The sequence below is a fragment of the Sinohyriopsis cumingii genome, unplaced genomic scaffold (assembly GCF_028554795.1).
Source record: "Sinohyriopsis cumingii isolate HCF-2022 unplaced genomic scaffold, ASM2855479v2 utg003566l, whole genome shotgun sequence".
Lineage (NCBI taxonomy): Eukaryota > Metazoa > Mollusca > Bivalvia > Unionida > Unionidae > Sinohyriopsis > Sinohyriopsis cumingii.
The window spans coordinates 40,157-67,649 of NW_028316531.1; the positions used below are offsets into that span (position 1 = coordinate 40,157).

General features: G+C 33.7%; 1 protein-coding gene across 3 annotated transcripts in view; it reads left to right on the plus strand.

The window, feature by feature from the left end:
* The first annotated feature begins 3,117 nt into the window (after positions 1–3,117).
* The window catches only part of LOC149769599 (uncharacterized), a 37,387-nt gene continuing 13,011 nt past the window's right edge, over positions 3,118–27,493 (plus strand). Inside the window, exons 1-10 of one of the 3 annotated variants that reach the window (XM_089949824.1) lie at positions 3,162–3,203; positions 7,207–7,282; positions 9,369–9,506; positions 11,960–11,991; positions 12,797–12,896; positions 13,645–13,724; positions 20,232–20,281; positions 22,369–22,429; positions 23,395–23,441; positions 26,394–26,466. In XM_089949824.1, coding sequence (XP_089805950.1) covers positions 20,233–20,281; positions 22,369–22,429; positions 23,395–23,441; positions 26,394–26,466 — 230 coding nt within the window. In that variant the 5' untranslated portion in view covers positions 3,162–3,203; positions 7,207–7,282; positions 9,369–9,506; ... (2 more) ...; positions 13,645–13,724; position 20,232. Of the gene's footprint in view, positions 3,204–7,206; positions 7,283–9,368; positions 9,507–11,959; positions 11,992–12,796; positions 12,897–13,644; positions 13,725–20,231; positions 20,282–22,368; positions 22,430–23,394; positions 23,442–26,393; positions 26,467–27,493 lie in introns of all 3 variants that reach the window. The other 2 variants (XM_089949823.1, XM_089949825.1) reach the window with 2 other exon arrangements.

Sequence of the window (27,493 nt, forward strand, 5' to 3'; positions counted from 1 at the left end):
ACGTCACGTCTTTTTTTTTTTCTTCTTATTCTTCTTGTAAAATGATGCTCAAGGGGTTGGTGAGATGGAGGGATGTAAGGGCGTGCTTGTATACGGACGGAAAAACAGGAAGTAAATTATCATACGGAAATATTCTGTTCACCAAATTTTGATAAGGGAAGCGTTTTTGCATTATCTTTGTCAGTACTGTTCCTTGAGGAAAAAAATAAGTAGAGTTTTGCATATTTTGTTTGGAAATCTGCGCAGTTACTGCTTTCTGTGAAATTTCACCGAGTTTCCTCGGAAACCAATTTCATATAATGGTTTCAAATACATGAAATTTTAAGTAGGGTTCCTTTTTCACATTTTTCTTACATGTTCTCATGGTTACGGCTTAACGTGAGTTTTTTTTACTGACTTTCCTCGTGAAAGAATTTAGCATCCCGTTCTCCATTATAATGTTTCGGTGACGAATAGATCCGTTAGATGACGACCAACTTAACCAGTTCCTTCAGGGAGCAATCTGTTCTTCATTGCTATTTCTTCAGGAAATAGAGAAAGTTTTGTTTTATTATTTTCCACAGATGGTAAGATACCTGCATGGATGATGCTTTTCATTCAGCTATCACTGAGTTTCCTCAAGGGACGATTTTGTTACACTCTTCTTCATTGCTGTTCCCCCAGGAAATATGACATGTTTGGGACATAGGAATCAGATGATTCCCACGTTACATGATTTACATTAAGTTTTCACAGAGATTCTATAGTGTACAGTTTGCTTCACTGTTTTATTACCTTTCCATCAGAATAAAATGGAAAGCTTTTGCAAAGTTACTTTTTTATCTGCATTGATTTACAATGTGTTTTTTTCTTCTTCTTCACTGTAGGACCTTCGCTTAGGGAGCACACGGGGTAGGCTCACGGGTTCACGCGTTCACTCATGTGTGTGTTAAAACTTTAAGTGTTAAACTATATAACAGAAAAAAGTGAAACGAACAATTATAATAAAATCAACTAATATTTTTTTCTAAGTTACAAAGTGAAAATTTAAAAGAAGCTTGCAATATTGTGAATTAAATCCCAAATAACCATAAATGTCCTATCACAAGTGCAAAAGAATAAAATGTTCCGAATGAATTCCATTAGTCTTTAATGATTTGATGTATCAAAATGACAAAATCCAGAATATCTTTAAATGAGTCCTCAGTCTTCCCAAGGTAATGTTTCAGTCCAAAAAGTCAATGAGCACTTTGTAATTCCAAAATAATTCCTCTCAGATTATATATGAATACCGCTATAAGTGATTCCACAGACTGATCATAAAACAGGAATGAATAATTGTTTGCCAAACCTCTTTCTATACAGATTGTCACCTGACCTATTATGAAACAGAATGTTATGAAAAACTAGTAAATTCTAATGAGTAAATATCTTACTTGTAAACAAGGTATGGTCTTGAATTTAAATTTCAGTAAACATCTTATTTACTTATTAAAAGCTTGGCAGATATCAGGTAGGCACAACCCTCATTCATGACCAAAATTAGGTACACATTATAAATTAAATAAACATAATATGTGATTTAAGAGTATAGCTTGGTCCAAACCGCCTGTTATGATTCTACTGAAGCCAACACTAAAACGTGGCTTCCATTTTTCAATTGCCCATTACAACATTACAATTATGTTTTTAATGTGACATCACCCCCCTTGCCGCATTATCATCATAGGGTGACATGCCTCAATTCAATTCAGTTTCATATTTCAACAAATGTTTAAAAGACCACTAGTGCAAAAATTATATTAGCAGTCTTAATGAATGAACGTCTAATTAAATTCCAGTGGTGTTCGAATTAACATCAAGCGCTGAAGGCGTCGATGTACCTGTAGTCTTGAATGTGTCAAGTGTGGTGATGTGCTAACAGTCCTCTAATTAATCACAATAATATAATCAAAGATGTCCTTGTATGATTTCGCTACAATTACAGATTCGTGTTTCTGTCCAAGAATATTATTCGTGAGCACTTTGTATGTCCAGTGAACAAATAATTTGAATAAATAAATTCACCCAAACCAGTATCTAAACACAACAATGCTAATGATTCTGCATCAAGATCTTACAGCAAGAATGAATAAGTTCTCAAGTAAACAAGATTATATATATATATATATATATATATATATATATATATATATATATATATATATATATATATATATATGATATAGCACAAAAGTTCATTTTTAGAACAAAGTTATAATTATAAAATGAGACAAGGTCTGTTACTAAATTGTAATAAAAAACTTGGTAAAAATAATATCCTTGACTCAGTCTAACGTAATGATCCTTAACCGACAATCCTAGAGAAATAATAACTATGTATCATTTGTTTACAAAATAAAAACAGCATCAATGTCTCTAGTCAGGAATAATATGATCTTGATTTTGGACAAGGTCAAGGTCAATTCCAAAATACAATTACCCATAGCGTATAATGAATGTATAAAAAAAAATGCAAATTAAACATACACAACAATTCATAGAACACATTTCCCTCTCATTTTAGTAGCATTACAAGAGTTGGATTTAGACATTAGCTGTAAAATTAAAGGAATTGATTATTTTTTAAAAATATGAGCATTTAAGAATTTATTTAAAGGAAATTGTTTATTCCCTTATGTTACGAGTATTATGATGGAGTTGTATGTGTGTATTTTGGTGACAGTGCACAGTGAGTAATTAGGCATTGATACTGATCAGGAAGTGAAATATGTAACCCATTGCACGTTGCTTTTGTTTACAGTCCAGTGTCTAATAAAAATGCTGAATAACCTTTTATAAGGAATTTATCGTGAGTTAATCTTTGAAGGTATTTTAGATTAACTTAATGGTTTATTATGATTTGGACACGATGGAAAGTTCATTAATGAGAAACACATGTATAGACTGTAGAGTAAAAAAGATAAGATAAGTAAAGATAAGATAATATTTATTTACTTTCGGCATGGTTTAAGACAACAATTCAACATAAACTCTAATGAACATTTTTACCGAATTGTGATGCAAGTAATGAAGTCTCGTTCGTTGCTTTGTGTTATTCCCGCGTTGCATTCCACTATCGCAAAGTGCAATGTTGGAAGCAAACGAAGCAGAGAACCAGACTATTACTCCCTGTTTTCAATTTCAGGCGCAGCAATGCCCAAAAGATCAAAATTTCTGGACAGGTACGGGACAGCGTACTTTATAATTATATTCAGAAATTGTCTTAATAAGTCTTGTTCATAAATATACTATGTATCTGTTTGCTTAGAAAATATCGTAGTAACCGGAACGCTGTATTATCGCAGTACTTAATGTTGTTATCGGTAGACAGACGGTACACATGAAAACCGTTTCGTTATTGCTGCATGGTTACAAGTTATAAAGTTTCCCAGGCTTTCTTTCTAACTGTTCCTATATACATGTACCCCAAAATATATATATATAAAAGCGCGTAAACGTAAATAAAACCGCAATGGTGACCGACCCAAATTAACGTACGATGGGGAACAACTCCCTGTTATCGCGGGATTTGCTTAACTTAAGTATGGTAGCTACGGGAGTCTGACGTTTTACCAATAAAAGTACGACGAAATATCTGACAACGTGAAATCACCTTATCGGTACAATAAATGAACATAGTACCGATAACGTGATTTCATGTTGTCAGAGATTTCCTCGTACTTTATTAATAAAACGTTAGATCCCTGTGTGGGTAGCACATGTGTATTATAATAAAGATAAATTTCATATTACTTTTAGAAGGAATGTCCAAGCTTGCACAGGTTGAATATTTCCAAAACAACTGAAAGATCCAAGGATTAAGTGAAACGTATAAATGTCAAATCAATGAATAAAAATTATACAATTTTTAAAAAATATAATATTTAACTTGGTTCAAATTTTCAAGGCAATGTGCATAAAGAAATGAGCTATGTCACCTCAAAACTGATGTTATACACCAGTGACCAGAATGAAAGTTGTGTCCATTGTTGAGAATTGTCACATTGCGCCCATTTAACAATCACAAAATTAACAGCACCCCTTGTCATAAGATATAAGTGGCCTCCCCTATTATTTGTAGTTTGGTAGTCACCACCACAAAAACACAAATATCTTGGGATAAACCTTACATTATAGGACTAACACAGCCCGAAGTTGCCACTGGCTGATGGCTGACACACATGTACACAGCTAGAAGATTCATTCTCAGATAAAGCTAAGCTGTCTTGGCTGTCCTCAGAATTAATCTCTTCAGAACCATCTACCTAGTTAGTCAAATAGTTTAAGTCATCGATTCTGATATCTTTGTTTTGGGGGTCGAGGTCTCACTGTCCAAATAATGGTGCTGTGTTAAGCATGTTCCAATGTCAATTAGCATTAGATTGATAAGTCAATTTCTCAGGAATATCTTGCATACTTGGCAACCCTTATAGGCACTTTTATACAAAATAAAGTCTTAATGTTTTAGTCAGACTTTACTTTGAAGTTTTTTTTTCCTAATAAATGCAAATTCTCACACAAGCAAATAAAGCATGTTTTCAAGTTCCGTTGGCCTGCATTGCCATTGACTGGAAAGCGATGGTAACTAGCAAAACTGAAATTGGTGTAAAGGATGATAAGAATTTTGAACGAAACAAAGCTGTCTGAATGATTTCTTCAGTATTAATATACACTTATTCATTTTGTTAAAGATACATACTTCAATTTAATCAAATTTTGGCATTCCTGGATTCGTATTCTAGAGAAATTAACTGTTGAATTTTATGAGACTTATTGGTTTTGCTTCCCGTACAGAAATTTCTCATGGATTCCATATGGAATACTTAAGGAATCCGTTTGGAAGAAATATGGACTGAAAAACTTATGGAATCAGACAATTTATTCCATATCAGTTCCACAAGTACTTCATGGCAAGTGAAAATTCCATATGGAATAAAGTTGCAACTTTAATCCATAAGCACTTTTTTCCATATGGAAAGCAGGCTCATGTATTATAGCATCATGGAAAATACTCTCTGAAGAATGAATAACCTAAACTATCGGATTCATATAGAAATAGTGGTGGGAGTTAGAGTACATGTACATGTCAGTGTAGCTGATGTGGAAGGATGAATACATACTCATATAAATTTGAAGAAACACATGAATGTCAGTTTTCTTTAATTTATTTCCACAGATGTTTAAAAACAGACAAAGACATGACCAAAAAAGTGGAGAAAATGTAAACATGATCAGAAAACTAATATCTGGTAGTACAAGCATAGATGACTCTTTGGACTGAGAAAATTTGGTGCAAGGTGGATTTTGGGCTTGATCTGATGTTTATTCTGAAAAGTTTTTTGGCTTCCTAATAAAATATGCTCTACAAAAATCATACCCTAGTGAAAATGTGACTGAAATTTCAGCAGAATCACTGAACATTTCTTGACATTCACTCAAATGTCCTTTTTCACTAAAATTATGGTATTTTAGGAGATTTTACCAAAATTTCTGAAAATATCAGTGAAATTTTGTGATTGAAATTTCACTGACTCTGACAACATTTCTGAAAATATAAGTGGGAATTTGTGATTGAAATTTCACTGAGAGTTTGTCAAAAATGCTAAAAATATAGTGACATTTTGTGATTGTAATGTCAGTGACATTTAAATAAAAACTATCAATAAGATATAATCAAATTTATTTTTTGTTTCTTGTACAATTTGAAGGATTTTCAGCAGCATTTATATTTCCTCTTTCTGATAGCTGTAATTGTATTGTTTATTTTGGGCACAATAACCTCTTTCCACATCTTTCCGTGTATTATTTTTTTTATCAAATTTTGTTATTGTTGTTGTATTTTTGTTTAACTTAAACTGGATTTAACTGCCGTCAAACAAGTTTTCTTGCTTTCTGTTTTAAATCAGAATTTTGCTTTTCTTCTGACCTGAATCTGATTTTGCTCAATACAGACCCTGTTTTTAATATTGTCTCCGAGCCTTTCAGTTTCTGTTACTTAGTTTAAGACTATATAGTTTTAACAATTACAAAAAGGAGTGCACGTCTGTGCAGTATACTGTAAAAGAGAATACAGGACAAATGCTTGTGTTAAAAAAGTTATGAACTACTTTCAGCCAAATAGTTTTAATGCTATACATCACTAAAGGTCTAGATATAGCACAAGGCCTCCTTAACTTGTACAAAATTTTAATGAAAAAATTAAGAAAATTTTAAGCAATCAATAATGAAATTCACATGTAACTTTTATTTAAAGAATTCAGTCCAGCATGATAGTTAAAGATGCCATTTTTCATTATCATTAATAATAACCATCATCATGATTGTCACGTCCACAATTATCATGAATATTTTTCTATAAAGTTAATATATCTGAGCAAATTAAATTTATTTTATTTCAATATATTTAAAAACAACATTACTGTTGTTGCAGTTACAGTTGTTGTATATTGTTATTGTTGTGTACTCATTGTTGTATTGTTTCTTGTTATTGTTTTTCTTTTATCTTACTAATTTAGGCATTATTGATGTGTCATTTTTTGTTGTGAATCATTTGCAAACCATTTTGTCACTTTAAATGATGAAAACAAATATGCATGGCATTTTGATTGATATCATCACCAGACTGGATATTGACCAATCGAATCTTTTTTACTACCAGAAAAATGCTCAGCAAGATTCACAGATATGGTAAATAAACATCACCAGACTCCCGTAAGTGGCATTGATTTTTTTAAAGATCTCTCTGTGGAAATTATTCAAAGTAAAAAAAAGTCAGATGGTTCTTAGATTAGTTCTGTTGTTGAAATTTTCAGAAAACACTTGCAAAGTACAGCAGAAAATATTACTGATTAGCCAAACCAGCTGCTTGAAATATTGACTGTCTGAGTGAAAAATCACTGGCTAGCCAACCACTTGCTAAATTGACCCCTGTTACGTCTATTATAGCAAGCAGTTACCAGAGGCACACATCTGCAAAATTGGATTTTTGTCAGATATGTAGGTATTGTAAATAAGTTAGATGAAACCTTTTTCCTGACACAAATTATGAATCAACTAATAAAGCAAAAAATAACAAGTGAATTTTTTTCTTCATATTTTATGACACGTCAGTATTGGGAAGACAGATAGTGACTTCAAATTTTGGCCTGATATATGTAGTTATTGCAGATATTATTTACAATACAGGTGGGAGGATTACTGCCCCTTTGGAGATGTCATAGAGAGAACGTGCATTCTGCCTCTGAAAGTTCCCTTGAAGGAGGTAAGAGGCCCAGTTTAGGACTTTTATGTATCATCCCTATATTTCAAACAAGTTATGATTCACAATTAAATAACGATATTGAAAAATGCACCAGTAAGAGCAAACAAATTCTACTTTGCAATTAAATAACCATACTAAAGAATGCACCATCAAGGACAATATAAAGTGTGTGTGTGTGATCTGGATTTTTTTTCAGTCATATCGCTACGATATCTGCATTGTGACAGTTTATCATGATGTCTAGCACTGGGGCATCATGCCGCAGACATGTAGCATGATGTCCCGCCCAGTTACATTATCCTGACACCAGGCCAACCAGTCCTAACACTAACCTCTTACTGCTGAGTGCCAAGCGAGGCAGATGTTGGTACCATTTTTTTAACTCCTTGATATGTCTCGGCTGGGGATCGAACCCAAGACCTACAGCATCCGAGGTGGATGCTCTAACCACTAGGCCACTGGAGCAGTTGAAGAAAAAAGAAAAGAAAGACAGGATAAATGAGGAAAAAAGTTACATGTTTTGATGTGTTGTAATTATAAATCACTTCATCCATATTTCATGTTGTAGTAAAACATATGGATGGAAAAATAGTCTGCTTGCCCAGGATTCAGGAAGTAATATAAAAAAAGATCATGATGATTTTCCATTGCCATACCTGCCATAACACAGTGTGTCACATAAAAAAGAATTTTTTACTTCCTAACACCCTGACTTGGTCATATTTAAAAATAAAATGACTGTCAGCAATCTGGTTGGAACAACACACCCAACAGTATCATAGTAACATGTAGAATGTGTAATCAATAAACTAGCCTGCTAAGAGCTTGTGTAAAACTTCCCTTGGGCAGTTTATACAGCTAATTGTTGTAATACTATCCTTGGACAGTTTATACAGCTAATTGTTGTAATACTATCCTTGGGCAGTTGATACAGCTAATTGTTGTAATACTATCCTTGGACAGTTTATACAGTTAATTGTTGTAATACTATCCTTGGACAGTTTATACAGCTAATTGTTGTAATACTATCCTTGGGCATTTGATACAGCTAATTGTTGTAAAACTATCCTTGGACAGTTTATACAGCTAATTGTTGTAGTACTATCCTTGGACAGTTTATACAGCTAATTGTTGTAATACTATCCTTGGGCAGTTGATACAGCTAATTGTTGTAAAACTATCCTTGGACAGTTTATACAGCTAATTGTTGTAGTACTATCCTTGGACAGTTTATACAGCTAATTGTTGTAATACTATCCTTGGGCACTTTATACAGCTAATTGTTGTAATACTATCCTTGGGCACTTTATACAGCTAATTGTTGTAATACTATCCTTGGGCACTTTATACAGCTAATTGTTGTAATACTATCCTTGGGCACTTTATACAGCTAATTGTTGTAATACTATCCTTGGGCAGTTGATACAGCTAATTGTTGTAATGCTATCCTTGGGCAGTTGATACAGCTAATTGTTGTAATACTATCCTTGGGCAGTTGATACAGCTAATTGTTGTAATACTATCCTTGGGCACTTTATACAGCTAATTGTTGTAATACTATCCTTGGGCAGTTGATACAGCTAATTGTTGTAATAGTATCCTTGGGCAATTCATACAGCTAATTGTTGTAAAACTATTTTTGGACAGTTTACACAGCTAATTGTTGTAAAAATATCCTTGGGCAATTTATACAGCTAATTGTTATAGAGGCAGTTGAAAGGCAAGGTGGTCATAAACAACCACCATTACACATATTACTCAAATGGCTAACAATAGCTTGGGTGATGTGTTAAGTCCTTTGAAGAATGCTGTGGTGTACCTATTAGGCTAATTTAAGTTACATGCAAATCAAAGAGATGCTTTCTGAGGAATACAAGTTATAACTCTTTATTGCCTTGAATCAGAATGTTTAATGAATCTGCATTAATATTATTGTGAAGTTTGTGAACAGCAGCGTTTTTTATTTAAAGCTGGGTTCACTCCATGTATGAAATGCAAAGCATAATTTTTTAATTGATTATAAATAGTGCTCATGTGTGATTCATTTTTTGAAGGCAAATGTCTAAATGCTTTTCCTGTGATTCAGGAAGCAGTAAGCTGTCAGCAAAGGAAGCAACACCCAGCAAAGATTTCAGAACCCTGGTTGACAGAGTTCTAACTTTGTGAAGCATAGCAGGAAGAGGGAGCATTTAAATTCTTTACATACTGCAAATAATATATCAGTGTGAGTCATTCTGGATTATATGATGTCCGTTGAAATACCAGCACCACCTGTATGAACAACAGGACAATCCAGAACATAATTGACAGGATGAAATGAACATTCAGATAATATATCTTAATCTTGTTAAAATATCAACTAATTATTGGCCCATGCTTTTCAGGCTGAATGAAATAGATGTAATAGGAATACAATATGCAGATGTTCATGTTTGCACAATTAATCAATGTTGATAAAGCATTAACACGTGTACTGGACATAGGTTTTTATTATTGCTATATTACCTGTAAGTCCCCCATTAAACTTGAAAATATTATGTCCCCTTCCCCTCATCCCCAATGAAATGATCATTCCCAGATATGATGTATCTTCTTTTTTTTCTGTTGAGACAGGTATATCTTGGATACACTTCTGACAATGTTGACAGCATGGTTGTCATGAACAACTCAGTTCTGACAATGTTGACGTTATGGTTGTCATGAACAACTCAGTTCTGACAATGTTGACATTATGGTTGTCATGAACAACTCAGCTCTAACAATGCTGATATTATGGTTGTCATGAACAACTCAGTTCTAACAATGCTGACATATGGTTGTCATGAACAACTCAGTTCTGACAATGTTGACATTATGGATTTCATGAACAACTCATTTTTGACCAGGATTCACTCAGAGACTCCAATGGGGAAGTTTGAACAACAATACCATCCAGTCTCAAACGAGTGCTACAATTAAAACAAGTGACACTCGTATTACCTTTAAAGTCAATACTGAGCTAATGAGAGCAGCAAATACTGCATCTAATTAAACCTATATTTTGCCATGAAGTGCATTTTAAAGACAGAAACTTTATGTATGCTTTTTATTTAATGTCAGTATGGTTATGATTATGTGAGTTTTTCACATTTGTGTAGGTGTGTGGTAATGATACAAGAGAATGCTAAGTATATCAATCATTTTAATTTTCTTTATAGGTGTAATAAATGTATTAGAGAAAATAGACAAGTTATTTTCAAATATTCAGATTTGAATTTCCAATAATTTTTCCATAGGTTTGTATGCAAAGATAGCTTATTCTCAGTTGTATATCACTTTTTTTGTGTCACGTGCACTGACCCTCCATGGAACCTCAAATAACTTTTTGAGTCTCAAAAACCTCTCAACACTGGCTGGGAATATGGCATGTGGGCTATGCATGACATTCTGACAAGTATCATAAACTAGCTAAGCAGAATTATCAATTTGCATCACAAATAATTTTATCTCTTTATATGTGACCCAGTGGCCAGGTGGCCTCAGGCACTTGCCTTCATAGATCAGTGATGGTTTGAGTCTCAGACTTGGCCATTGTGGTAATGTGAGAAAACATGCTGGTAGCTTCCTGTGGTTCAGTGGTTCTTCCCATGGTTTTCACAGTTCTTCCTCCACCAGTTTTATTGGCTGCCATATATAGCTTTTTATGTGCTGTAAAATGTTGTTAAATCCATAACCAACCAACCAGCTCTTGAGTAGAACTGGTAAGCTGTTAGATGAGTAATGCTTCAGTCTTATTACAAAAAAATAAGACAATTAACCTTTGTTGAGATGTTTATTGTTGTTGTTGTTGTTGTGGGGTTTAACGCCATTTTTCAGCACACGATAGGCTATGTATGGCGGCCAGTATTAATGGTGGAGGAAGAACCCAGGAAAACCCCGGGAAAAACCACGACCCACGAGAAGCTACTGGCAAGCTTTCTCACATACCCACATTGGCCGAATCCTAGGCTCGAACCCACGCAGACAGAGGTGAGATGGCAGTGATCCGTAATGGAGAAGGCTTTAGACCACTCGGCCACTCGGGGCCCCGTTGAGATGTTTAACTAGTTTATATAAAGCCATTGGCAAACTCCTGATCCAGTAATTACAAAAAGAGTATGAGCACACAAATTGAAAATGTGTTTACATTTCTTCAGTAGCCTATAACTTCTTTTTGAGTAAGTTAAGATCATCTTATTGTTTTTAGTTGCAATAGTTCTTACTTGTTAATAAAATTAAAAAAACTAAATTTAGTCCACAAACTTTCACTTGCATTATATAGCAGTGTATCTGGCTATCCTTTCAAGTAATTACTTCATTTGAAAATCTGTATGGAAGACATTTTGTAATATATCCTTTCATAGATCAATACTGAAAATTGATGTCATTAATCTCCATAGACATTTAAAATTATCCTTTCCTGGTCAAGGCAATAAATAAAGAAAATGCTTCTACTTCTAATGGTATTCAGTTTAACGACCAAGTTTGAAATATTAACCTGCATAAAGAATTTACCTGTTTACAAAGGCCACCTTTTCCTATGGGTGGCTGCTTTATACATGTTGGATTTTTCCATTTCATGAATGCTTTAGACAGGTTGGACTATATATGTATTCAAATACTGAGTGATACTTGCCTGATGTTTTTTTTTTTCTTCAGTCCCTGAGTAAAAGATATGAAGAAAAAGATAGGTAATTTTAAAAAGTTTGGATGATCTTAATTTCACATGGTTTCATGATCATTTAATTGTACAATGAATTGTAGGAACTTGGGTAAATATTTTGCAATTTATTCGCACAAAAAGAAACAATCATGACAGTCGACACTTTTGCTAAAACACAGTGACAATCCATACCACTTCGGTATGCTGCAGTGGGAAGTGCTTCTTGGGGTAATGCTACCCTATTTTATCTTATCAAGGGGTTACAAATCAGGGAAACATTTACTACTGGCTACATAATATTCTGACTTGCAGGTTTGTTCTTCCTCAAAATATAAATATAATTTGGCTTCATTTAAATGGCTTCCTTGCTGATTATGTAAAGCACATTTAAACTTCACTAATATTTGTTTTCTTTGAAATAAAAGTTTTAAAGAAATTACATAGTAACAAATATTACAGGAAAATTTAGATAGAAAAACTATATTTTTGAAATATATTGCAATTTACATATATAGATATAAAAGGTACACCTATCCTAGAAAATGCAGTTTACATATCAATATATACACAGTATTCAATAAGAGATCTGTTAGTACAAATGGTAGAATAAAACATAGAAAGAGGGATCAAATATGAAAAGATAGGAGAAAAAAGCAGTTCTTTTTTTAATGATTCTAGTTGTCACGATTTTTACGTACAGAGTATAACTTAAATCAAAAGAATTCATCAATAATTAAGCAATCTCCTGTAATTACATTTAATTAATACATTTAGTTGTAATAACTATATCCAGACTACTGGTATATGATTAACATTTTCTTAACCTTTTGCAGATTCACTCCACAGACTTTGATAGACACGCTAAATGACAGAGGCTTAACTCTTGGATTGATCATAGATCTAACCTTCACAACCAAGTATTACAATCCAGAGGTAAGGAGGATATCATAGTTACCTATATATGATATCATGAATCACGATTTTCATAAAATTGCAAAAGAAATCTAGATTATTTCCTTATATTATTTATTAAATCCTAAGCTAGTTGCCCAACAAAATTTAAGACATTTCCTGGGCTGTTGGACAATTGATTTTGACACCTGTAAAGGAATATGAAGTTGAACAAAATGCATAGACCATGATCAGTTAGCAAATCTTGGTTAATGCCATTCCAGTTGTATGTACATTTTTACATGGACTTGTACAGAATTTTGATTTAAAAGCTCAGGAAGTTCTTGTCTCAATTTCAAACTAAAGATGTTTAGTAATTCTTTTTTTTTCATTTCTTAAAACAACACTGTTATTTTTTCGTATGTTAGCATATTTGTCTTACCCTGTTTAGGATAAAAACAATTGTGAAAAAAATCATTGATTTAGTACACAGTGTTTAATGACTAAGTTGTGATGCATGTTACATTTTGTATACAACTTGTATGCGCATAAATTGTCATAGAGAGTGAAATGTATTTAATATATTTGCAGTGTCAGTGTTTCATTGATATTCTTTCAGTATGCTTTAATTATACATGTACAGAATTATGATATGTCAACAATCGTTATAAATCTTGTCACACCTATTTATTTTCTTTGAAAATATTTTTTTGATGGTTGCAATATATTTAATTTGCTGTTATGTACCAGTACACTTGAAAATTTTAATTTGTTTAATTTTTTGTTGCAGGAGTTCACACAGAAGGGAATAAACTATGAGAAAATTTTTGTTGAGGGTCAAAGAATCCCATCAGATAAAGCAGTCAGTCAGTATGTAACTGTCTTTCCATCCATATCTACTTACTGCTTATACTTATATCATATTCAACTTCAAATTGCACAGACCCAGATTTGCCATTGCATAATGTGCCAGTAAATCTAGATTGATGAAGTTTGTTAGGAGTAATCAGTAGAACAAGCATTATAAACCCTGACCTGCCTGTACACTATGAGGTAGCAGATCATGGCTATGTTGTTTATCAATGGCCCTGACTTGTGCAGGGGTATATTCAGTTCTGTTATTTAGTCATTCCAATATCATAGTTGATTTTGTAAACAAGAAGGTTCCTACTAAAGTTATAATTGTAGAGAAATAAGCAGACTTTTCCAAAATGACATATTGACTTGAAAGAATATTTAAAAATTTTGAACATGAAAGTGAAATGTTGCAAATGATCGTTAATATCTTATACTTTTGGACATTCATTTTGATCATGTCAGACTGTGTCAGTGAATTCCAGAAGCACTGCATTTTTATATGTATTTTTCTCATACACGAAAAATTCAGTTTTTTTTCTTCTTTAAAGTACGAAAAATAACATGTATAAAGATTATTCTGGGATCATGTAGGACTTCACCAATGTTCCAAACTTGGATCTTTTTTCCTTATTGACAGAAAAATATACCATCTGGCAAATTTCTTTTATTGGCGACATTGGCTGTTTAAACATATATATACAACCATTGATTTGGAGTGGAGACATTCAGAGGCCCCATGAAAGGAAGCTGCAAACTGGATATAAAATGCACTGAAATTTATCTATTGATAGATAAACAAATTCTTTGTCCATATTGAAAACCATCTAAACAGTGCATTGTTATATCATAATCTGCTTATCTTGACATCTAGCATGAGTACTGTATGCTGTGAGACATCAATGTTTTTGTTGTTGACATTTCTGGTAATGGAGATCAACCGGACAAGGCATTATCTTGTAATCTATCTTTCATCGGATTTTCGACCACTCGCTAGTAATTAATATATTTACAAAGACTGACATTTATATGTGGATGGTAAGTAAAATTCCTCTTCTTTTCAGTCAGAATTAAATACTTTAGAACACCCCTTTGTTAAATTTCTGATGCATGTGTGGAAGGCAGCATCACGCTGCTACCACAAATGTAAAAATAATAACAATAATAATAAAAACACATCTTACTTATTGGTTTATTCAATAGGCAGGGAGGAACAGTAACTAGAATAGACCAAAAACGGTGGCCAATTCCTTTTTAAAACTGTACCAAGATAAAATAGTTTGCTGAAACATTAAAGGAAACAGATTACCTTTGAAGCATCGATTGTTATGAAAACTTACTCGGCAAATGGAAACAAATCAGTCTCAATCATGCAGTACAATTATTTGATGTTGCCACAACAATATGAAATGGGCATTTGTTTGGTTCTCCAAAGCTGTCCTTAGCATGACTTCAATAACGCATGCACCCTTCATCAAAGAAAGCCGACTACAATCTTCAGTAAAAACAAGGAACTTTTCTTAAGAAAAAGTCAGTACCAAACTTAAACAAAAGTAATGGAATATGATGGATTTTTGCATTTTCCAGCGTGACTGGAACACATTAACTGTGCTGTGAAAGTTTCCTTTTTGCTGGGAAAAAGTTTATGCTTACAAATGCCACCAACGGCAGCTTAAAACGCTAACTAACTTTTACTGCCTTGGGACATAGTGAAAAGTAAATATGCCTCGTCATTTGCTATGTGATTATGCTGTTTTTCCACTGAATTCAGACCAATATGACCTGTGACAAAATTATTGAATATTTTAAATATGTGTGTGTGCATATTTTTGTAGGAAAAAATATTTTTGGATTTAATGTATATGATGAGATTTGCAGGTGAGTACATGGTGTTGATACTCTATTTATGCCATACATTAGATATTTATATATAAACAGTATTCACATATATGTACCAATTCATGGTTCTCTAAAGTAAAGTATTAAATATGCCTTCTCTGTTTTCACTTCAGGTTTATTTCTCATTTAATATGCATCAATTTAAGATGGTAACTGCCGATGAAGCACATATTTTACTGCCTGCATTTATTACCTACCGCTTCCCCCATTTTTTTTGGGGGTACATTCATCATTTTCTTCAGCTAACCAGTGTATCCCCCAGGGGTGTAAAACTGAGGGTACAAAAAACCCCTAGGTGTCAAAACTGGGGGTCAAATAAAAAATGGGGGAGTCAAAAATGTACTGACAAATTTTCATGTGACTCGTACGTTTTCAGCTTGAAATAGGATATTGCAACTTGCACAACATACTCTCTCTATCTCTCTTTCTCTAAACATACAAATACACCAACATGCACAGTTAACAAACAAATGCATTGTCCATTCAAAGAATAATTTAATTAGTTCATTTTTCATTTAAGTCATACTTTTAACAGTCTCCTCAACAATATTATAGCCCAACACATTACATATAAGCCAATACAAAAGCCAAATAAATCTTTTTAACCAAATTGGAGTTAATTTACTGCCTTTCATCAAATGTGTATCATAGGTTTCACTGTACTTCGTCCTAGAACACATTTATCCAAATATCAAGGAGGATACTGATTCATCTTCTTTCTAATAAGTTACACTTGAACTTTAAGATCTTTCTTTTATTGCAGTAAAAGTTAAAAACCAACAAAATCTGCAATGACCCGCTGACTTTGTAATCCAAATAACGCATTAGTCTCTGCAAGTTTACTGATTTCTTTGTTGTGAAATAATGTCTTAGGTTATAATGTGTTCTCCAGATATCTTATGGCGAATGTGGGCCTATTTTTAAGATTTTTAAAATCTTCTTACAAAAGGATTATTCACTTTTGCAGTCTTTGCAATCGCGCAATCAGAAGTCACATCAGTAATCATAATGAATATTCCAGTCAAGGGAATAATTTTCTACATTTTTCATTAAAGTTAGATCCACAGTTACTCTTTTGTGTTCTGCTTCTTTCACTTTCTTCGCTAATGCTTTTTAGTGCATGACGTTTTAATCTGGAGATCACTTTCTAGTGCAACGAGCCTTGATGTTAAATATCTAGAACAGCTTGCTGAGCTAGATGCAAATCGCGAAAAGCTCGCGAGATTAGGGGAAGCTACTCCGTCATAACATTGCCTGTGCTAGTCTGGTTCATTGTTTTATATGTTCCCTGCGTTGCACTTTGCTATACGAATAGAGGAGCACAAGGCAGGGAGCAAACAAAGCGGGGAACCAGTCAGTGCCTATACGCGAAGTATATACGATGCCATCCATCGTCCAAAGCATTGGGTATTAAATAAATCATGATCATATTATGAAAATCCTTTGCGTCAAAAAAATGCATGGTAACAAATTGTGTGCGTCAATTTTCTCCAGCGTGCATCCCTGATGCACAAATGTGCATAAAGGGAAACACTGCAGCTAACTGACCTGGTTGCATGGTTCAGTCTATAACATGGTTGGGTTCTATGGCTCCCAAGTACCATGTTATAGTGGTGTCACACTGTATACATAATTGGACACTGTTATCTCCATTACATATTTAGGATTAGCTTTTTCCTACTTAAAAATGCAGAAAACATTTTGTAATTTATTCTGATCTGTGCTATTTGCCAGTATTCAGTGGTCAGGTATATGTTAAGTAACCATCTTTTGTTTAAAAACTACATTAGTTATGCATATAATTTGGACACCAAATCCCAACTAAGATGGCATCTGGTATACAAATATTCAAAAAAAGTAAACAAAACATTACATGTGATTTTGGGATATGCATAACTTGATAAAAAACTTGATAGAAGCAAAATAAAGAAATGGGTGGAGAGAAAATATGTATTTATGTGAAATGGTTCTGCATATATATGTAATAAGAGATAATAGAGAGATAAACAATTTTCTTGTCTTAGTTATTAGTGTTACCAAAAACAATAGTAGTCCAGAAGAAATAGTCAAAGCAGCACTTGCTGCATGTGGACAAATGTTGCTGCATTAAGTACAAGTACAAAAGCCAATACTAAATCCTAAGTTAAATGCAGTTATTATGATGTAAAACCAGAAATATGGTATGTTGGTCAAGAAACATGGCCGGCCATGTAACCGACTTTTACAGATTTAACTATGCCTACATAAATCTGCAGTGGAAGAACATCCCTTATTCAGAAGCATAAATTCTAACATTAAAATTACTACAACCAATGATTTAATTTAACTATGTTACCTTTGATTCAGATGAAGCATTTGCTACCTGAACAAAATTGGCACGCCTCTGATTGTAGTCATTTTGGTTCCATATATAACAACTTTGGAACTCCACTGACATGAACAATGTGCATGTGTTTGTAGTTAAATGGCTGAAGTTTATTTGTGCAATAAATAAATGATCAGGAATTTCATAATTATCCCATAAAATGTAGTTGCAGTTCTGTTATATTATATTAATTTCTTTAAATTTTTCTTGCTTGATAAAGACATTTTCCTTCACTTTTTAAATGCAAGTCCATAGTACAAGAATGCTTTATGTTAACATTGGTAAAAGTTGGAAGATGTTATATCAGAGAAAGCTAGTTCAGTGGTTAGAATAACATTTTAATTTTTTATTCCATGCAGTTTGTTACCTTGAATTCCTAATGACATCCATAGGTGAAAGTAATTACATGCAGGGAGGGTACCATGATGTCTTAAACCTCTTACAGACAGAGTAAATCCATTTGAGAGATCGATGGGATTCTTTTATCGAGGTTAAGCATAACATTCATAATTAATTTAAGTATTGCAACCTCATCTGTCCCCAGAATATGGAAAACTGCAAAAGTAACTCCTATTCTCAAATCTGGTTCTAAGGATGATGCTGATAACTACTGACCAATCTCAATACTACCAAACTTGTCAAAATTGATTGAAAAACATGTCCATGACTCATTCATGTCATATTTAACCAAACACTTGCTGTTACACCCTAATCAATTAGGCTTTAGACAGAACTATTCCTGTGAGACAGCCTTGATCTCCCTAACTGATAAATGGCTTCAAGCACTTGACCAAGGTAGAATAATAGGATCTGTATTTGTAGATTTCAGGAAAGCATTTGACATGGTGGATATGAAATCCTTTTGAAGAAACTAAAAATCTACCAGTGTGATGAAAGAACAATTAGATGGCTTCCTTCTTACTTAAGTGAGAGAACACAACATGTTTACATAAATAATGTTCTGTCTTAACCTGAAACAATTAGATATGGAGTACCACAAGGCTCAATTCTAGGTCCATTACTATTCATGTTATTTATTAATGACCTACCACTTTTACTAAGAGACTCAATATATTCTACATATCTCTATGCAGATGACACAACATTGTCAGACATCCAAAACACAAAGCATGAACTTAAAATTTCTTTACAGAATGCCCTAAACAAACTGGAAAAATGGTGCACATGCAATGGCATGGTGGTAAATACTGGTAAAGCTAAAATATTACTTATCTCAACACAGCAAAGAAGGACAAATCTTGATAGTGATGAACTATGTCTGACATGGAAGGATACAAATTTGCAAATGGTCTGTCATGATAGATTACTTGGTGTTCTGGTAGATAATAACCTATCATGGACTGAACAATATCAAACATATCAGTAAAACAGTCAATTCAAGTTTATGGCTTCTCAGTAGGATAAGACATTTTCTCCCTGAAAGGCAAAGAAAACTATTTTATAACAGTTACATCAAACTCTATTTGGACTAATGTAGTACAGTATGGGGTAATTCAAATGATAAAAACATAGCAAAGCTGGCACATCTTCAAAAAAGAGCATTTGGGCTAATATCAATCCAGAAAGAAAGCAAGGAAAATTTAGCTGGTAGGTTAAAAATATTACCTATTAAAGACCGAATCTGTTTGAGAAAAGCCAAATTAATGTACAGGATATCTCATAATAGTGCTCCTGAATATTTACAAACACTATTCCAGTATTGGCTACCTGGTAATACTCCCCACCTGCGATCCTTGTCTACCAAACAGTATAAAATTTCCAAACCCGATAAGGAGTTATTTTAAAAAAAGTTTCCAATACTCTGGAACTCTGTTCTGGAATAGTATTCTAGTTGAAATTAGAAATGCCCACTCTATTTCCTTCTTCCAAACCCAAATATCCAGTGGCTTCGGAGATGCAGCTAAAATAAATAAATCCCATCGTATGAGGGCCTCAAGGTAGATTAGTTTTTAGCTAATAGTGTTGCCCTCTTTAAATAAGGTCATTATTAAGTATAGTTCTGTACATTTTGCTAAATCTTAAATGTCACCATATATAAAGCAATATGATTCTACTGTATATACTTACCAGCATATGTACATATGTTGAACTGTATTTATTTGGTTTGTACACTTTTTGTGTTACTCCAGTTTTTGATAACTAAATAATAATTAATCAATAGTCATGGATACCTTAGTTAAGACTCGTACTTTCTCTTTTCAGTGTAGTTATTATCTTTGTATCAATTTTCTTTTCAGGATGTTTGACATCATAAACAGTTTTCAGCGGCAGGTCAACTTTGACAACAGTAAGTATTTTACCTGTGCTTTGTTATCACCTAATTAGCATTGAATTCTAGAATGTTGTAACATTTTTGTTAATATTTCATTGTCATAGGCTTACTGCCTGTCCCTTGTACAAGGTCTCAACTAATTGTGATGAACTCTAGAATGTTGTAACATTACATTTTTGTTAATTTTCATTTTCATAGGTTTACTGTCTGTCTCTTGTACAAGGTCTCAGCTAATTAGTGATGATTTCTATAACTTTGTATAATTTATGCTGATATTTCATTTCTGTAGATGTACTGCCTGTCCCTTGTACAATGATTCACCTAATTAGTGATTAATTCTAGAACATCATAACATTTTTGTTAATGTTTCATTACCATAGGTATACTACCTGTACCTTGTACATAGACTCACCTAATTAGTGATGAGTTCTGGAACTTTGTAAAATTTCTGTTAATGTTTCATTACAATAGGTGTAGTATAGTGCTGTTTAAGCATACATGAAACTATGGGAACACACTCTTAAAAATATATGTCAGGGTAATCTGATTATTTAACAAGTTAATAAGAAAACAAAACAAAATTTTAAATTTTATCATCTGTGTGTGACTACTTCACATCAAAAGTGCCTTCCCTGAGTCCAAAGTATGTTTTACTCAAACAAACCTAAGAAAGGTGAGATGTAACAATTATCTGCCTGCAGAATCAACAACAGTGTTGATGTTTTGCATGCACTAATTGTAAGTCACTCATATTTTACATTAGTTGGACTTGAAATAGGGGTAGATGATGAAATTCTAACTATAGATGAACTTGAAATAGGAGATGGGGATCAAATTCTAACTAGATATGAAATAAAATAAGGGTGGATGATGAAACTCTAACTGCAGATGGACTTGAAGTAGGGTAGATGATGAAATTCTAACTGCAGATGAACTTGAAATAGGGGTAGATGATGAAATTCTAACTGCAGATGAACTTGAAATAGGGGTAGATGATGAAATTCTAACTGTAAATGAACTTGAAATAGGGGTAGATGATAAAAAAAACTAACTGTAAATGAACTTGAAATAAATTGTAAATAATAAATTTCTATCTGGAGGTGGAATGGAAATAATAAGGCATAGATGATGAAATTCTAACTGCAGATGAACTTGAAATAGGGGTAGATGATGAAATTCTAACTGCAGATGAACTTGAAATAGGGGTAGATGATGAAATTCTAACTGCAGATGAACTTGAAATAGGGGTAGATAATGAAATTCTAACTGCAGATGGACTTGAAATAGGGGTAGATGATAAATAGAGGTGGACTTGAAATAAGGCATAGATGATGAAATTGTAACTGCAGATTAACTTGAAATGTGATAAATTGTCAGGGTAAAAAGGACTGTGATTAATTGTCAGGGTAAACAGGGCTATGATAAATTGCCAGGGTAATCGGGTCTGTGATTAATTGTCAGGTAACCAGATCTGTGGTTAATTGTCAAGGTAAACAGTTCTATGATTGTCAGGGTAAACAGATCTGTGATTAATTGTCTGGGTAAAAAGGACTGTGATTAATTGTCAGGGTAAACAGGGCTATGATAAATTGCCAGGGTAATCAGGTCTGTGATTAATTGTCAGGTAACCAGATCTGTGATTAATTGTCAAGGTAAACAGTTCTGTGATTGTCAGGGTAAACAGATCTGTGATTAATTGTCTGGGTAAACAGTTATGTGATTGTCAGGGTAAACAGATCTGTGATTAATTGTCTGGGTAAACAGGTCTGTGATTGCATATCCTGCTGATTAACACCCAGTCTGGTATTGTAGGTTGTTTTAGTATCTTTACAAACTACCCCATGAAATTTCCAAACATTTAATGAGTTCCAAACAGGGAGTGAAACACCCAGTTAAATTCTTTTCTACCATTCTGTTGTTATTTTCCTATTTTAGCTGCAGTGATATTAGTAATAAAATAGTTTGAAATGATTTGTATTTTGAAGAAATTGCAAGGGAGATAAACTTGTTCACATTTCAAGTAAAGTTTAACATTATCATGAAAGTTGCAAAATAGCCATCATAATAATGCATAACTCCTTGTTTTCTCCTTATACTTTCAGAGTATGTCATTGGGATTCATTGCACTCATGGAATAAATAGGACAGGCTACATGGTCTGCAGGTTAGGACTATATAATTGTCATTGTGACTGCTCTTAGACACAAAGTCACATCAACATTAGTTTCTCACCAGAAGATTTAGTATGATATCTACTTAGTACTAAATGAATATGGTGCCAAGTGCCACTATAGCAGCTAACTTGAAAACCTCGTTATTGCTACTTCTAAATTGAAAGTGATATTGACACATGGTTTTCACCGAAAGACTGATTATAATATCTTTTTGGTCCTGAATGAAACAAATTGTTGATCTGACTGCAAATATGGATGCCACATTAACAGTATTGAAAGTCTTCACCCTAACTCTCCTGAATGGCCGGTCATGTCAGCAAGGGGTTTTCACCTGATGTTTCTATTGGTATCTAGTTTGTCATAAATGAAAATAGTGATCTTTCATCCACTATGGCTGCCAAAGTGGCTAATGTGAAAATCTTGTCAGTCAAGAATATTAGACATAATTTCAACAATCTGCATTTGAAAAGAGGAAATTTTTTGTCTTCAATTCATGGAAATTCATTTGGGGTAGTAGAGTATCAGTCCTTTGGAGGAACTTTTGTCCAGTATCAGAGTGCTCTTGGAGCATTATTTTCATGTACACTTTGGTGATACTTGTATTTGTTATTTTGTGGAACATCAAATAATTGTTGAGATTTGTTAGACCTGGCTGAGGTCTAACTATGCAATTGTGTTATTTTCAAAAACAGGAAATTATTCAGAGTTTTAAAAAATCTTTAAATTCTACAGAGCTATCACATGACACTGTACAACCAATTGAAAAGGACAAACTTTTTAAACTACAAGCTTAGCTTAGAGTGAATGGTAAAGTATGATTAGAAAATAGTTTTGCAGAGTTTAAATTACATTTAATAATGGTATATTGTAATATTTCCTAAACGAAAAGAGAAAATGTAAAAATACTAGAATAAAGCTAAAGAAATGTAATCTGCATTCTGTTCTGTATTTACAGGTACCTGATGGATGTGTTAGGATGGAAGTCTGGTGAAGCAGTTGATGGTAACTTTTGTTTAGGTGATATATGTCTTATGAGACATATATTCCTTTTTTTATATTTTATTTGTTTGGTTACACATCATAGCAGAATTTGGAACTTAAGTTCATTTCATTGAAACTTTTGCTTTTGTAGTTTATAAACTCAATATATGCATTCATATTTAGCAGTACAACCTACACCTAGCAAATGTAGGTCACTTTCACTTTTATTTTATTGTAGGGTATGGACTAATATGCAGTGTAGACTCTTATGAGACGTTGTTCTCCTGAATCCATTTTTGTAAACTTTGTTGTCTTACCAGACTATGCATTGTTAGATAGATAATGTCTGACAAGACTATGCATTGTTAGATAGATAATGTCTGACAAGACTATGCATTGTTAGATAGATAATGTCTGACAAGACCATGCATTGTTAGATAGATAATGTCTGACAAGACTATGCATTGTTAGATAGATAATGTCTGACAAGACTATGCATTGCTAGATAGATAATGTCTGACAAGACTATGCATTGCTAGATAGATATTGTCTCATCAGACTTTGCATTGCTAGATTTAGCTTTCTCACCAGATAAGGCACTGCCTGATATAGGTGGTCTCACCAGACTGCCTTGCTAAAATATAGGTTGTCTCACCAGACTGTGCATTGCTAGATATAAGTTGTCTCAGGAGACTATGTGTTGCTAGATACAGGTTGTCTCACCAGACAAGGCATTGCAAGATATAGGTTTTATTATCAAACAAAGCATTGCTAAATATAGGTTGTCTTACTCTATGGTCTTAAAATAAGTAACAAGAAAGAGTGAAAACCAAAATGTTTTGTGAAATTGAAAATATTTGAGTTAAGGAATTAAAAATAACTTGCAGTATGGTGAATGAAATCCTAAAGTCCTAAATGTTCCATCAATTCCAAAGTGATCCAGATGATTTCCAATGGTATTCCTAATGATGGTAATGTACTGATATATCAATAGAACAGAAGAATCACTATGATGTAATCCCAAAATGTCTTTAAATGAATTCACAGTAATTCTGTACAGCTGTTATTTGAATTAACCTGAATATTTCAAGCACTGTAATTAAATTGAATGATTTAATTAAATAAATGAATCAGTCCTCTCATTTTAACTGAATAGCTTGTAAGACTGGTTGTACTACTAAGAATGCTTAATTCTACATAATAATTACTAAAGCGCTATAAGGCTTGAATGAATCATATTGGCATTTTGAATCTCTCCATCAGACAACAAGGTCAGCTGCTTTATACCAACTAATCAGGTATTAGGTCAACTTGATCTTTCACTAGAACTCGTATCCTTGTCAAATCATGGGTTAGATTGGATGCAGGAGGTCGCAGATTTCAATCCTAGCTGAGTCATACCAAAGACTTGTAAAAATGGTACTAGCAGCTGTCTCGCTTGGTGCTCAGCATTAAGATGTTAGTGTTAGGACTGGTCAGACTGGTATCAGGATAATTTGACTGGGTAAGACATGATGCTACATTGTCTGGCATGATGCTCCAGTGCTAGATATCATTATAAACTGCCACACTGCAGACATTGTAGCGATATGACGGAAATATTGTTAAAGCTATGTTAAAACTCCAAACCACACACACACACAAACAACTTTGGACTCTAATGGCCAGAGTGCAAGTGAGCTTATGATATGGCGTTTTGTCGTGCATCATCTGTTGTCTGTCTATCAACACTTCATTCCAACCACCCTGTAAACCATACATTGCTAATCTGGTTGCTGGTCCAGCCATGAAAATCCTGCCAAGGAAAAACATGCACAAACAGACATGGTCTGAGTTGTTTCATTCCTCCCAGGTTCTCATCTGGAGAGCTTTGTGAAAAGGTTCAGCTTCAGTTGTGGAGAGAATCTCAAGAACTAGAAAGTCCTACATTTTGAAGGCTTATGAAGGAAACTGGTGCATTTTCAGGGGTTGATGCAAGGTTATCAATATTCAATGCTGTAATCCCACAGATGGCTGACGTTTTTCTCAGGCTTTTGATGTAAAAGAGTCAACTCTGATAACTATCAAAAGCTACTGCGCCATGATGTTCATCACCTTCAGGCATAATGGCAGAAGAGAATCTAGTCATGATAAAGATTTATCAGACCTGCTAGCCAGTTTTGACTTTAACAAGCCAAAATCTCTTACCCTGTTTCTTAAATGAACACTAGCAGATTCTTTGATGTGGGCTCATCTCATCTCATTTCGAACCTCACTGAAGCTGTGCTTTGAGATAGCTTTAGCTTTTTCATTCAGTGAGTGAAGTGAATTACATACCCATTCAATCTACATGAACTATCTCCAGTTTAGATCAGATGGTTGAGTGGTGCAAAGGATGCAATCAGGCATTTTAGCTAAGAATAGGTTGCCATCAGTTGGCAATCATGGAGTGGTCATATGCTCTTCCACTTTAATTGATGCATTGAGAGAGTCAGCGATACATGACCATTTTCATCTGGTTGATAGTTGGCCACTTGGCAGTGGTAAGAGAGGTAATGGGATATTTTTAAAGATCTTTTGCGTGCAGTTGTAGTTGTTGTAGGGTTTAATGCCATTTTTCAGCACACGATAGGCTATACATGGTGGCCAGTATAATTGGTGGAAGAAGAACCCTGGAAAACCCCGGGAAGAACCACCGACCCACGAGAAGCTACTGGCAGGCATTCTCATGTACCCACGTTAGCTGAGCATGAGACTTGAACTCAAACAGACAGAGGTGAGATGGCAGTGACCTGTAACAGTGAGCACTTTAGACCACTCGGCCACTCGGGGCCCCTTTTGCATGCAGTTAATGTCAAGCAATGCCTGAAGGGCTATTATGACTACTTAGAAGTTTTTACTTTTGCCTAAAGTTGATGGAAGAAGAAATGCATCAACCATAGGTACTCTTACATCATATCATGCATCTATTAAATATTGTTGGTATTTTTTTAGCATTCAACAAGGCCAGGCATCACCAAATCTACAGACAGAATTTTGTTAATGATCTTCACAGATGGGGCACGCTGTAAGTACAGTATAATCATGAAACCTTTTGAGAGTTGCAGTTTGAGAATTTCTATTTTCTGTATATACTTGATGCTTAGTAGGTAGAGTTTTTGTGGGACTGTCTGACTTATTTATAGCTGATATATGTCTACCTTTGTTTTTAGCTGATACATGTCTTGTCTTTGTTTTATAGGCTGATATTGTCTTGCTTTTGTTTTGTAGCTGAAAAATGTCTTAGCATTATTTTGTAGCTGATACAGGTCTGTGCTTTTAAAATATCTTAAAAGAGTGAAAACAAACAAGCTTTGTAAAATTCAAAAAATGATTTATTCAAGAAAATATAATTTTTAAGAAAGAACTTATGATATTGCGAATTAAATCCCACATAATCCTTGAATTTCAGACAGAAGTCCTAATAATTAAAGCTATGAATAAACTTTAGTGGAAATCCAAATTAAGTCCAATGCTGAAGATATTGATCTGCCTATTGTGGCGTGTATCATGTTGTTGTACCAACAGTCTTTTTTTTAAATCGCAGTAATATAATTCCAGATTTGAATTCACTATAAATCCCAGTGAATGTCTCTGTCCAAGAACCTTATTTTTTATGAGCACTCTTTATTTCCAGAGCAAAATCATTTGAATTGAAAAATTTAATAAATAAATTCCAGCCCAAATGAACTGCTGGACACAACAATAATAAAATTGATTCAGCTAGATCTTAATGCATGAATGAATAATATTTCCACTGACAAGATTATATAGTCCTCTAATTGACTTCAGGTACATGTAGAAATTCTAATAAAAACTCTTGCCTAATGGAAATTTTTATCTGGAAAGTTTTACATGTTCACAGGATAACTTGTTAGTTATAATTAGAAAGTCTGTTAAAAAAATTGGAATATAGAACCTGGACTATGTCAGGTATACCAGGGGAATCCCAATGATCTAAACCCAGACCCAAATAAAGATGTTTACTTCAGTTAATAATAATCCTAATATTACCTTTGTTTTTTAGCTGGTACAAATCTTGCCTTTGTTTTGTA